This window comes from Clupea harengus, chromosome 2 (assembly GCF_900700415.2).
Source record: "Clupea harengus chromosome 2, Ch_v2.0.2, whole genome shotgun sequence".
Lineage (NCBI taxonomy): Eukaryota > Metazoa > Chordata > Actinopteri > Clupeiformes > Clupeidae > Clupea > Clupea harengus.
In genome coordinates, this window is record NC_045153.1 from 5,812,217 (window position 1) to 5,826,529 (window position 14,313).

Here is a 14,313-nt window from a genome sequence, read left to right on the forward strand (position 1 = left end):
TGTGCCGCATTAACTACGGCAGTAACAATGGACGAAAAGCACTGTGTGTGTGTGTGTGTGTGCGGATGTGACTGTGTACTCACTGTATTGAACAATCTCCTGCATCTTCTCCCAGACTCTGAACTTCAGGTTGCCCAGGTGTTTTGCCACATTGATAAGGGCTCCTGAAACCCTCTCTGGATCCTGCAGTGTGCACTGGGCTCTGGAATAACATTCAGGAGTCAGTGCTGCTGTGGGTTTGGGTTCAGAACCACAGAGAAGAGAGAGACAGGAGGCAGATCACTCACCTTTCCACTGTGCTCTTGTAGTTCTGGTAAAAAAAAAGAAGGAAATGGATTAAATTATGCTGTATTAAAGACCACTCATATCAGGTAAGTACAGCTTACCCTGTTCATAAGGATGACATGTCCTTGGTGTGTACCCTACAACAATAAGATAATAATCACAAATAGCTCAATAACTAGCATATGTGGAGTAGTGACCCACTTCTCATAGATACAATGTCATCCTGAAGTTTGGTCTATCAGTCAGTAACCAGACAATGATGAGAACAAGTGTGTAGTCTGTGTGTGTGTGTGTGTGTGTGTGTGTGTGTGTGTGTGTGTGTGTGTGTGTGTGTGTGTGTGTGTGTGTGTGTGTGTGTGTGTGTGTGTGTGTGTGTGTGTGTGTGTGTTTTACAGCAGTAAAATAGTACTCATAAAATAGACAGTTGTGGTATAGACTGGAGTAGTGACCCATGTGATTTTTAAGACACAGTGTATCATCCAGAGAGGTGGTCTTTAAAATCAGACTTTAATGCTAAAGAGATTCACTGACAAGAATACCTGTAGAAATGTGATGTCATCAGCTCCCATCACCCCTTCTATGGCTGTGATTGTGTCTGAAAGAGATGAGATCTCTCTGCTCATCTTCTCAATCTTCTCCTTCATCATCTGACTCGTCTGCTCCTCTTCCTCCCTCAGTGCTGCTATCCTGGCTGCCTCTTCATCTCGTAGAAACTGGTGAAGCTCCTCAAACTCCTTCTTGATCTGCTCCTCTGTGTGTTGGACCTGAGTCTGGATGAGCACATTTAATACTTATAACACCAATAACACATTCATATAGTTGCTTTTTCTGTGAGCGTTGAGACAAGTCTTTCTCACCTTAATGTGTCCTTCTGTTTCATCACAGGTGACTTTCGCCTCCTGAAAGGCCTTCAGTTTCTCCTGTAAGGACTGCAGTGTAATGTTCAGCTCCTCCTGGAATGAAAGAAAATGTTACTGTAATAGATGTGTTGTGTTCTTCTTCTAATATTGAACTACAAACAAAACATCACACCAAACACATTACTGTGTACACACACACACCTAAGCAAAGAGATAAAACATTTAGCTTTCGCAAGAGCTGACAGGTTTGTGTGTGTGTTTGAGAGAAAAAGAGAGAGAGAGAGAAAGAGAGAGAGAGAGAGAGAATTTGCATGTCATCATTTAGAAGACGCTCTTGTCTAAAGGGACACACAGTACAGATATCCCCTCTCATCTGTAAGTGTGGGAGTCAAAATAATAATGTGAACTAATCAACTCCAATGTGTATTTTTCTCATCACCAAAACATTTACCTTGCGGTCAAGTGCTGCTTCATCTATAGGATGGAACTGATGGCCGGTGTGTTTTTTGGAGTCTCGACACACCACACACACAGGCTGTTTATCCTCCAGACAGAAGAGCTTGAGTTTCTCACTGTGCAGACTGCAGAGCGCCTCAGACCCTGCTGAAGCTCTCTGACTTCTCTCCTGTAAGAAGGCCTCACACAGGTTCCTTAACGCCATGTTAGAAAGGAAGGAGTCCTTTGAGCACTTTCTCCTGCAGTAGGGACATTCTCTGGATCCTTTGCTCTCCCAGAACTGCTGCAGACAGGCTTTACACACACTGTGAGCACAGGTCAAAATGACAGGATCCTTGAAGAAGTCACAGCACACAGGACAGCAGAGATCCTCTTCAAGTTTAGAAGCCATTTTGTCTTTCCACTACACTGTCCTTTCTGAAGGCTGTTTGACCAGCTTTGCTCTCACTTTCAGCAGTCTGAGAAGTCGAGTCAGTCCAGAAAGTCTTCCCTGTTTCAAACTTTAATCTACAAGAACTTCAGCCTCACCAGCTTCACTTTAAGCCCAAACTGTTTTCCTCTTTAGTTTAAATACAGTTTAAAAAAAAGTTTCTAATAGAAGTATCTGCTCCGGCCACACCCATGCACTCTCACTCTCCCAGCTGCACGTTTGATCAGTCTCGTTCACAGCCCACACTGCATTCACGTCTCCTTATCACACAATCACACGCACCTGTCTCACACCATATACTTCACTCCCCTCACTCCGTGTCTGGTCTCGTCGTTACACAGTTTAAGATACTGCCCGAGAAGGCCAGCGCTCTGGTTTCTGTTCTGTCCGTGTGACTGCGCTCTCCTGGTTACCTGTGTTAGCAATCTCCGTGTCCGCTGAATTTCACTTTAGCAAGTTCCGCGTCACCTGGATTCTGCTCCGCCGTCTGCCAGAGATCCGTGCTCACGAGCCCGGGTTCTGACTAGAGGAATACCCTGAGTTTGCTTAATCCCAGAGTGTTACTCTGAGTGTTTTTGTTAATTGTATTTTCAGTATCGACAGTGACTTTAACAGTTTACTTTTTCCAGCGTTTGACGCTGTGTATTTTGGTTTCGGTTTCTAGTATTTGTAGTTTCCTTGTCGGCTCATAAAAGACACGTTTACCTTTGAGCATTCTCCCGCGAGTCTGTTAGGTCTCCCTGTATGTGTCTGCATCCCCCTTCACCTGGCTGTATTCCTTAGTAAACTCTGTTTGACCCTGAAACATCCTTCTGAGTTCGGACGTCTCATGACAGTAATCAACTTTACTTCTTCCTCTGGTGCCAGTCAGTCAGAGGGCGGGACTATAGTAAAGAAGGATTCTGATTGGTCGGCCGTAGTTGCCAGACCAGTTCCCCTATCACTGCTGCCAATTACTCTGGAGTTCAGTTAAAAGTCCCAGTTGTGGCTGTGGACTGTACCTGCCAGAGACACAGAGAATGACCCCAGATCAGTGGATTTCACACAGGTTTTGATCCTGAAGTTCATGTTAAAAGTAGACAGGCAAGACGTCCCATGCGTGGTCTGCAGGAATAATTTGCCTACATAATGAAAGAAATAAGCTATTTTGGAATTTGTAATATTTATGTGGAGAATTTTTTTTTTAGAGTGAGGTGTCTGTAAGTCACTTGTAATCACACTGATATCATACCTGGAAAACATCGGCACAAGTTTTACATTTTACACCAAATAACATATTGTTATTTTAAAGCAGGTTTCACTCTCTATGTGTCAGTGTGGGTCCAGACAGAGGCCTCTAGCTGTGCTGTTCTATTCTCAAAGAAGCCTTCACTGCTAACATCCTCAGAGAAGAGAAATTACAGCCAGTAAAAGTGTGTGTAAAAGTGAAAAGTGTGTGTGAGGTGTGTGTGTGTGTGTGTTATTCTTCTCTTCTCTTAATCCTCTTCACACTGGGTAGTGCATGAGGCCTCCACCTGAGCCCACCAGCGTGGTCTGTCTGCAGCACATCTCTCCAGGTAACCCAGGCCCATCCCTGCTTCTTCATTTCTGTCTCCACTGTCCTCCTCCAAGTCTCCTTGGGCCTGCCTCTGTTTCTGCGGCCGTCTGGAGTCCACCTGTGGGCTACCCTTGGCAGTGATGTTGGTGGCATACGCAGCACATGTCCAATCCATCTCCATCGGCGTGTGTTATGTGTCTTATTAAGGTGTGTGTTATCGTCAGGGTCAGAGAATGACACCTTTCCTCTGTCCCATTTCAGCTGTACTCTGATCCTCTGGAGTTCCTGTTTCTCTGTGAGAAAGGTGGAGGGCTGTGGGGTAACACATGCTCTATATTTACTATCTGTACAGAAAACAAACCACTGTCCACTCATGGCCTCACTCATGGAGTCACACGTTCCCTTCCTCGACGTACACGACGTAGAGATATTATTTACAATAATAGAGATATTATTTAAAACGCTGTGATTGAGTGATTGAGCTGCCGTAACGTAACACTGCTGCACAGACACACATGCATGCTGCACTGCGCCCCTGCAACTAGCAGCCTACTGCTATAACTAGCAGCCTATAGCCTACTACTATAACTTTTATACTAAAATGCAGCGGCTAGACTTCTAACTTCACAGCTGTTCTACTTACACTACACTGGCTTCCAGTGAAGTTTAGGATTGATTGTAAGATTGTATTGTTTGTTTTTAAGGCTGTGAATGGTCTGGCTCCAGCCTACACATCACATCTCCTGATCCCTTCTGCTCCACCAAGGGCCCTAAGACCCTCTAATGAACTTTCTCTCGTTTTAACATTTAGTCATTTAGCAGACGCTTTTGTCCAAAGCGACGTACAAGGGAGAGAATAGTCAAGCTACGAGCAATAGAACCTGGTGTAACAATAAATAAATACTACTTTACATAAGAAATATAACAAAATGAAATAAAAAGAAAAAAGAAGTGCAGAAATGTAACTGCTGTAATTGCAAGTTACGCACTAGTCGAAGTGCCACTTAGGACGGGAAGTGCTCTCTGAAGAGTTGGGTCTTCAAAAGCTTCTTAAAGGTAGAGAGGGACGCCCCTGCTCTGGTAGGGCTGGGTAGTTCATTCCACCAACGTGGAACTACAAATGAGAATAGTCTGGACTGCCGTACTTGCACAGACGGCAGTGCCAAACGAAGCTCACTAGAAGAGCGCAGCATCCTGGGTGTAACATTTGCCCTTACAAGAGCATTTAGGTAGGTGGGAGCAGAACCATCAAGCACTCTGTAGGCAAGCATAAGTGACTTGAACTTAATGCGAGCAGCTACAGGCAGCCAGTGGAGGTCAATGAGTAGCGGGGTGACGTGCGCCCTCTTCGGTTGGTTGAACACCAGACGCGCCGTCGCATTCTGGATTATTTGTAGTGGTTTCACCACGCAAGCCGGCAGGCCCGTTATGAGGGCGTTGCAGTAATCAAGGCGGGAACTCACCAAGGTTTGCACCGGCAGCTGGGTGGCATACTGAGTTGGGTACGGCCTGATTTTGCGGATGTTGAATAGCGCAAAGCGGCAGGACCTAGAGACAGAGGCAATGTGGTCCGTGAAAGTCAGTTGGTCATCAATAATGACCCCGAGGTTTCTTGCTGTTTTGGATGGAACAAGAGATAAGGAGTCAATAATGATGCTGATGTTGTGGTGGATGGCCTGTTTGGCTGGAAAGACCATCAGTTCCGTTTCCGCGCCGAGACAGTGGTGTCCTCAGGAGGGAAAGACAGAAACAGTTGAGTATCATCGGCATAGCAATGATAGGAAAAACCATGCGAGCGGATGATAGGGCCCAGCGAAGTGGTGTAAATGGCAAAGAGAAGTGGTCCCATCACCGAGCCTTGGGGCACCCCTGTGGTAAGGTGGTGAGGTACAGACAGCTGACCTTGCCATGACACATTGAACGAGCGCCCAGTGAGAAGTGAGACCGGTCGATAGTTTTCCACCTGAGTGGGATCGAGAGACGGCTTCTTGAGCAGCGGTTTTACCCGAGCCACTTTAAATGAAGAAGGGAATGTTCCATAATTAAATGAAGCATTAATCACCTGTGTTATTGCCGGTAAGACGGCAGGCAATATGGCTTGAAGGATATTGGATGGGATGGGGTCTAGCGGGCATGTAGTTGGACGGCTACCTGTTAGGATTTCGGAGACTTCACAGTGGTCTAATGTTAGATCCAGGGGTTATTGAGCTTTTTCTGTTCTTGGTCTTAAATTATGGAATAGTCTCCCATTACACAGACCCTCCAGGAAGTTGTGATGTTGCGATCGCACCAATTCACGCGAATTCAGCGATTCCCCGCGAATTCAGCGCGACGTTGCAATTTTAACACATCACCGCAACTTTCCCGCAAATTTGACAAATCATTGTCTGTCATCTCCCACAACTTTCTCCCTTCCGCGGCTACACCAAGGGCGGAAATTCTGCCCTGCAGACACTAGCAGAGTTCTGAGAATGGCTACACCAGACGTGGAAACGGAACGCAGCCCATGTCCTCAGAGAATTCAGAAATAGATCTGGCTTAAATTTTTATAATTTTCTGCGAGGTGTGCGTGGCCCTTTTTACATAGAGTCTGGTAATACATCAATGAAATGTAATGAAAATTATTTATTTTGCTGTGAATAATGAAGGAAGCAATGAATCCGATTATTTCCCAAACCCCTGAGAGCTGTTGCCATGGAGATTTAACATTACTTTCTGTTTGAAGATAAGGTAGCAGCTATTGTTGAAGAATGGATAACTTGAAATTGGACGACTTTAAATTAATCAATGAAATTGAACAACATAAACACCTATACGGATAAAATAAATCAACAAGGATAGCAAAACAGATTGATCTGCATAGAATGAGAACGGCAGAAACGCAGGAAGGACGTCAGACAGACAGATCTTACTGGTGGTCCTTTTGTAATACCAACAGGTGCACTTCGTTGTGGATAAGTAAAGCCTATGTACTGTTCCCGCTACGTGTTTTACACCACCAGTGCGTTAATGTAGGTAAACAGACAGCCAAACTCGAGTACACTACTTTATTGATTGTCAGGTGAAATTTATGAGTGAAACTGTAATACAGAAAATACTTAGAAGGTATACTAAACACAGCAAGTTACTATTATACTCGTTACATCAAGAATCAGAGCAACAACAGATTACAGCACAGCTGGCTAACAAGTGCTAACGTTAGCCATTAACGGAATTATGAATGAATAACGGTCACATCGCTATATTTTACTAATAATTAACACTAACACAGTTCATGGAAATAATATTTAGGTCACTTAACCATGTTTATCACAGTATGAAACAGTCAAAACACGTAGTCATTGTTTTCGAGGGTGTGAGGGAAAGCATAACACAAGGTTTACCATGAGCATACGTAACTAGCATAGCATATGTTTCTAGATACCTGTCTAATGTGGGCTTTATACCTGCTAGGGTGCTCATATCTACTAGGGTACGTCATAGAGTCTGTCGCGATTGTGACGTCTCGACTGCTTATTTGTCAACGGAGTATTACATTCCGCTACTTCATTGGTCAGAATTTATTTGCTGCCCGATTATTTTGCCGGTAGGACCCCGTAAACAATTAATTACCAGTATCGAGTAATACAGTACCAATCGCGAAATGTACAGTAGCTACTTAGCATGCTAATATCTAAGTGATCCAGCTATTCAGAAAAGTGGTGATTCCCGTCACGAAACACTTGTTTTTTCTGTAATCAACGACACAAACTAATCATCCGTTGCAATACAAAAATAAAGTTTAGCTTATTCACCTGATGCTAGTTAGCTAGCAACTGTAGCTACGAGACTTACCTGATGCTAGCTAGCGGCTGTAGCTACGGGATTTACCTTTTACCAAACCTGATTTTAAATACAGCGGTATAATTCACTCGATAAATACATCGGTGGGTAGATTAAGAAAATGTAACTAACGCGTTTTTACGTGAGTCTGAATATGAGGCTTGGCCAACAATTAGCTCTGAATGTCGAAACACTTGGTTTATTTACAACACGTATGCCATCAATACTTTCTCCAATATCAATTAATTTTCTTTGATAATTAAACTGTCTCTGATATACAGTACTGTGCAAAAGTTTCAGGCAGGTGTGAAACAAATGCTGTAAACTAAGAATGCTTTCAAAATGGAAGTGTTAACAGTTAATTTTTTCATCAATTAATAAAATGCAGTGAATGAACAGAAGAGAAATCTATATCAAATCAATATTTGGTGTGATTCTTCCAGGTACACTAGCACACAGTTTTTGAAGGAACTTAGCTGGTACGTTGTTCCAAACATCTTGGAGAACTAACCACAGATCTTCTTGGATGTAGGCTTCCTCAAATCCTTCTGTCTCTTCATGTAATCCTAGACAGACTTGATGATTTACAGCATTTTTTCACACCTGCCTAAAACTTTTGCACAGAACCATGTCACCACCTCTGTTTCAATGCAACTTGGCTTACATTACATTTGAAAAAAATTACACATATAAACATTGCAGAACTATGACAGTGTACAGAGTTGTTTTATCTTTTATTTCAATGTAAGACATTTAGTGTCGGGTGATTGCAGGAAGTTAGGTCTTCAGGTGGAGGGTCTCTGTATGCTGAGGTCATGAACCAAAAATTACTCGGGATCCCTTGCTTCACTGCACTCCTCCTTACCATGGGTTGATTTACAAAAATCTGCTCGCAGCTGTGAGGCCTTGTGCAAACACACAATCGTCTAAAAACATTTTTATGTCCTCCTGAAATTCAAATGTGAAAAGGAAGGGATACTTGGCACTACCGTCATCCTCTTACTGAACTACTCTATTACCACCCCATACCCTTTCTGAACATTGAAATAGCTATCAAATGAAATACAACAGGTCATGTTTCATGGACGAGCATGCAAACATCAATTAATATAAATTAGTATCTTAGTATTCAATAGAAGTGAGATCAGTATCATCATTTGGAGGTAGAGCATAGTGTGTCATAGTTTGGGGGGGGGGGCAATGTAAAGTCTTGGCTAGGGCAACAACACTATCAGGGCCAGCCCTAACCCCAGGATCCATAAAAGCACAGGTTGGCCGAGCGACAATATTAAAACAGTGGACCAGACATAATATTGTAATGAAAATCAGGATCACAGGGACATTTACCTCAGCAGCATAGTCTCTTCCATTTACACTCCTCCGTGTGGGCGATGTCGAGGACACCGTAGAGCAGTGTACCACTGATATTGCAGCCATAACCTCACTATTGCTGAAACAGTAAGCATGGTAGTTCCTGACCAGTGGTCCAGCAAAAAGAAGAGTACCCCAGTTCCAAGGATCCCTTCTTTTACATGTCAGTTTAGGTAGGAACATGTTTGTAGTAAATATGTAAACAAATGGGTATTAAATGTGTTAACAATTGCATGCCTGTTCTAAGGGATACTTCAAGGGAGCCATAGTGAGGGGGAAGAGCGGAGTAAAGTGGGGGGCATGTCCTGATCGGCTTTGTGTTGGCTCTTCAGGTGCTTAGTATGCCAGGTGTGGGTCCATGGATGTTGCTTTGGTTCCTAGGTGTGCCTCTCTGTAGGTAAACCTGAGGGGAAAAACAAACACACAATAATTAATTTAACAAACATAAAAAAAATGCCAATCTGTACCTACCAAAAACACATTGTCACTGAAACTGATGAAGCATATGGTAGACACATAAAGCTGGTTTAAACCATTTGCATGTCATGACTTACACATATTTAGATGTTTTGTAGAACAAATGACTGCCTATTTAGACACTGCGATAGGTGCCCCTTACCTGCACTCGCAACAACTAGGCCTACATGGAGAATGGATAGGTCTACTACAAATAACTAATGATAATAAACCATGTGAATGAGCCCATTGGTTGTCTGTTTGAATAATTTAATTATTTTAACGAACTCTCTCGTGTGCCCCTCTGTCAATATAGTCTCGCCTATTGTGAATAGCAATGATAGAGTTTTCTCAACATTGAGCCTCCTAATTAGACCTAGGCTACTACTTAGCGTCTATCTTAGGCTACTTTTATTTCGAAATAGTTGGTTGATGCGCCTCCTTACAATGTTATATTGTTTATTATTTGAGGAAAATAGCGTGCAGAGAGAAATAAGCATACGATGTCTTTGTCAAAAGGGCTGAAGAGGAAAGTTGACAACGGAGCTTATAAAGATAAATGGAGACAACTTTGCCTTTATCTTACCCGGTTTCACTAATGGAAAGCCCATGAGTCTCATCTGCAACGAAGTTGTCGCGGTTTTGCAAAGGGTACAATGTCAATGATCTAGCTATGTCTTCAATTTAGAGAGTGATGAGGCTGGTTCACTCAATAGCTCGCTATCGACTAACTCCTCAGACTTATATTACCTCAGACAAGGTAGCTAGCTAGCAGGTTATCTGGCAAACTAGTCTTACAAAACTAGAAGACGATACAAATTTTAAAAAGACGTTTTTACTGACTTTCACAAACAGAAAACACAGCCGATTACCAACGTTGTCATTATTGGTACACAAAAACAGCTCTCACTGACACACTGGTGCTTGCTCATCCATAAATGAATGACAGTAGGCTAGCCCCAATACACCTCGCTTATGTAACAACAGGACTAAGTCAACTGCAAAGTAATACAATGGCATAAGATAGTACTTACCTTTACAGGAGGTCGTACGTGTTAAGTAGTGGTTGAAGTTGAAGTTTATTCAATAACAGCTTGGATACGATCGTCAAATGCCTGTGTGTGTGTGTGTGTGTGTGTGGAGGTGGCTAGCGTAAGCTAACGGTTTCGCTAGCTGTTAGGCTTGTGTAGCTTCCGTTAGCTAAACTAACTAACCAATCCATGGCAAACAAAACCATAAAAAAAAAAACCTTCAATCACAGTGTGACTGTTATTTGCCGCTACACAAACGTGGACCTTACTTGACCACAACGGTGCTTCGGGTATGTTACGTGCCAGCTCAAGGCACGAAACAAGAAGGGGAGGCCACGCAGAATTTAGGATTTTATAATAATAATAATATATTTATTAATGATTTACAAGTTTATATCGTTATCTAGTAATTATAGCAAACGTGTGGTGAAGATCAGTGTTGTGAAGAGAAACAAAAGATGTACTGTAAAGTCAGGTAAATGGTAATATAAACAAACGACGACGATAATCCAAAACCAACGATACTCCAACCAACGACAATCCAAATCCAATCTCTAACCAAATCCAACGACCAACCCAACGCTCCACGACTGCCATCTGATCAGGGCTTTTGTAGCCCAACCAATCATGGGTTACACCTGGGGTACACCTGCTTCCCATTACCTGCTAATGAAACAGAGACAGAACAGATATGCAAATAGCCTGGGGCGGGGCCTAGACCCGCCAGGGTCGTGACATCCCCCCCCTTATGACAGAAGCCCACCTAAGTGGGATTCTGCACCATCCAAAACCCCCATTCACCTAAACCATCTTCTTCACCTATTCCCTTATTCACTCACACGCTCACCATTCATCCAGCTCACCCAGTCACACAACCTATTTTCCCCTCAGCAATTCCAGTGGGCCTGGAAAAGCAGTCTAAGAGGGACAGGGGAGGAGACGGAAGAGGAGATAAATTAATTAAGCAGGCAAGCAATATCACCACACAACTTATCCCCACATCTGAAGCGGGGGACAATGCATTAGTCCATGCCAACTGGACCTTTTCTTTATGAGGGGTGAAACCACTGTTTAACAAAAAGAAGCCGTAGGTTTCGAGGAGCACGCCAATAATGGGCCACCCCATCAACACACCCCATACACCCCCCAATGATAACCCTGTACTAAATTTTATATTTACTATGGCAAGGAGGGCTCTCTCGATAAACAAGATCATTCCAATGAATAGGGAAAACACGCTGAACTCTGTTAGACCCATTCCAATTTTCAGAGACTTCACTGCTTTTCCCTTACTTTTCGCCCCCGTCACCACACACTCAGTGAAACTATCCAGAACCTCTGCGACCCCGTCATCTGGTTTAGTGGCCTCTAGTGGCTTAGTTGATCCCACCAGTGGTGCTGACCCGCTTGACCATACCCGGTGCCCAGCTACAACGTTACCCAGAATCATGTGCACTCCCGGCACAGGCAACGCGTGGCGAACCCCAACAACCACTTCCCCCTGGACCAGATCGGAACTTAGCACCATCCTATGCAGAGGAACAGACATGGTATGCATTCCCATGCCCCGAATCTGTACACATTTCCCCGTGCTAGATTGCAGCGAAAACGGTAAAACCCCTTCCGCTACAAACGTCTCTGTAGCACCTGTGTCTCGCAAAATTTTAACCGGGGTTTTATCAGCGCTACCTACCAGTGAAACGAAACCATCAGTAATGAATGGGCCATACCCCTCCCCGACATGCCCATCAGTGGACTCTGAGACACACTGCCCTAGTCCAGAGGGACCAGGCACCTCACAGCCCGAACCCCCTGCCGGGACAGTGAAATTCACCTGCACACTCTTTTCAGTGCGAAAGGACTGACGCACCGGGGCTGCACACCCCACCCCTTTTACCGAGTCCCATTTGTGAGGGTTCGGCCCTTTGTCCTCTCTACCCTCGAGCAGTGGGCATTCTCTCTTCCAGTGGCCACTCTTCAAACAATAATGACATTTTTCGACGTCCCACTCACTCCGATTTGAAGGCATCTGTCTAGTCCCAGATGGACCACTATTTAAACGACTTGTCCCTCGTTCCTCCCGCGGGGAACTAGGCCTGCGTGGTACATATTCGTTATGTGTGCCTCTATGCGTCAAATTAAACTCATCCGCGAGTACGGCAGCCTCCGCGGCAGTTTTAACTTTGTGTTCATTAATATACACAGCCAGCCCTTCAGGGACAATGTTCTTGAATTGTTCTAAAACAATTAACTCACACAAACTCTCGTACGTGTTGACCTGAACAGACGAACACCAGCGATTAAAAAATCCAATCAACTCTCTTGAAATCTCAGAATAAGTTTGTTGGTCTCCTTTTCGCCAGTTCCTAAACCGCTGCCTATAAAATTCTGGAACCTGCTCATAAACCCTCAGCACTGCCTCTTTTACTCGCTGGTAGCACTTGCGGTCGGTCACAGGCAGGGCAACAAACGCATCCTGCGCTCTCCCCGGAAGAACAGTCTGGAGCAACAGGGTACGCTCTGCGTCGTTCCAACCCCGCTCCTCGGCAATGCCTTCGAACAGGGAAAAAAAAATGTCGGGATCACGGTCATTGAACTTTGGCAGAAACCTAACCATGCTTGATAACGTCTCTATGCCACCCCCCCTCGATGACCTAGAGGAGTCTCCAGTTCTACACTCCTGCAACTTCCCTTCGTCTACTAACCTTAACCTCTCTATCTCTACAACCCGATCATTGTCTCGCCGTCTCTCGTCTATTTTCATCTTTTCGAATTCCAACTGGCGATCCTTCTCCCTTTCTTCCCGATCTTTATCTCTCTCCGCGTTTTGCACTCTTAGCAGTTCCATTTGCTGCTCAAAACTGAGGTCATTTCTCCGCGCAGGTGAACTTGACTCTGAGCGTGTTGGAGTCGAAGCTGCTGTGGGATTTACAGGATAGGAGCGTGCCACTATTATGGACCTCTCTACTAAACCCTTCCTCACTCCCTCTTTTAACTCCTGTTTCCTAAGGTCCTTCGGCAACGTTTCGTTGAACTTATAATGTTCTGCCACTTCCCGCAACTGATTCTTCGTGAGTCCCTCCAAATACCCCGCTGTCGGAGACTCGAAAAACTCTGCCATCGCTTCCATTCCCAATGCCTACTTCCCCCCTGCAACCGATCTGGCCCAGGTCTACCAATGCCTTCTCCCTGATCGTGTTCTTTACCCGGTGGCTCAGACGCAACCGTGCACACCCGGTAATTAAGCACAGGTGTATCACCACCCACTTACAAAAATCCAACCGACTAGAGCTTCCCCGCATCTACCTCCAAACACAGTCCTCGCTATTTCCAATGGCTATTTCTTCAGTGTGTCCACCTGCAATTGAGCTGATAAGCAACTCCAGCGCGTCCGACACACCCACGAAAAACAACAAACTCTTACAAGCCCGGCCAAAACAACAAAAAGCGGTAAGCGCTCTTAACCTGCGCAGGGGTTTTGCGTTTGCTCAGTAGGTACTCACCTACTATTACCACCCAGTTACCACTACACCTGTACCCAATTTTCCCCAGCCTGCACAGCGTGTCTGTTGCAGCGAGAGCCAACAGCTGCAATCACTTCGAAAAGTGACTTCCCTCCTCCACGGCAACCCAACGAAAACAATAAAAGTTTAATTTTTCACTTACCAATTTCCGCGTGTGTCTCCCCCAATTTGCAATACCCTTCCTGCTGCACCGGCAGTTTTATGCCCGTCAGCATCAAAGGCCAATATCCCGATCTATAAAATCAATACAGCTTTACCACCACTGTTCCCCAATGAGTGGATGAAAAAGTTGTTTAACCAGATTCCCGGAAAAAAATCTCGGCGAGCCCCCACGTGTTACGTGCCAGCTCAAGGCACGAAACAAGAAGGGGAGGCCACGCAGAATTTAGGATTTTATAATAATAATAATATATTTATTAATGATTTACAAGTTTATATCGTTATCTAATAATTATAGCAAACGTGTGGTGAAGATCAGTGTTGTGAAGAGAAACAAAAGATGTACTGTAAAGTCAGGTAAATGGTAATATAAACAAACGAC

General features: G+C 44.3%; 1 protein-coding gene and 1 long non-coding RNA gene across 2 annotated transcripts; both read right to left on the minus strand.

The window, feature by feature from the left end:
* Nucleotides 1-769: 769 nt before the first annotated feature.
* LOC122133430 (E3 ubiquitin-protein ligase TRIM35-like) lies at nucleotides 770-2,200 on the minus strand. The gene is made up of 3 exons (XM_042709634.1): nucleotides 1,597-2,200; nucleotides 1,143-1,238; nucleotides 770-1,055 (listed from the first exon to the last, which is right to left on the minus strand). The coding sequence occupies exons 1-3, from the start codon at nucleotides 1,990-1,992 to the stop codon at nucleotides 786-788; spliced, it is 762 nt and encodes a 253-aa protein (XP_042565568.1). The 5' UTR covers nucleotides 1,993-2,200; the 3' UTR covers nucleotides 770-785.
* Nucleotides 2,201-7,569: 5,369 nt separating this feature from the next.
* On the minus strand, nucleotides 7,570-10,534 carry LOC122133444. The gene is made up of 2 exons (XR_006152761.1): nucleotides 10,252-10,534; nucleotides 7,570-9,164 (listed from the first exon to the last, which is right to left on the minus strand). It is a non-coding gene; the product is annotated as an uncharacterized LOC122133444 (long non-coding RNA).
* Nucleotides 10,535-14,313: the final 3,779 nt, after the last annotated feature.

What these genes read in the sequence shown, in the direction of transcription:
- LOC122133430 (XM_042709634.1), bottom strand. Translation starts at nt 1,992, where the DNA reads ATGGCTTCTAAACTTGAAGAGGATCTCTGCTGTCCTGTGTGCTGTGAC. An exon ending in AAGCAGCACTTGACCGCAAG is followed by an intron (nt 1,239 to 1,596) that starts GTAAATGTTTTG and finishes CTTTCATTCCAG; the next exon opens with GAGGAGCTGAACATTACACT. An exon ending in AAACAGAAGGACACATTAAG is followed by an intron (nt 1,056 to 1,142) that starts GTGAGAAAGACT and finishes GTGCTCATCCAG; the next exon opens with ACTCAGGTCCAACACACAGA.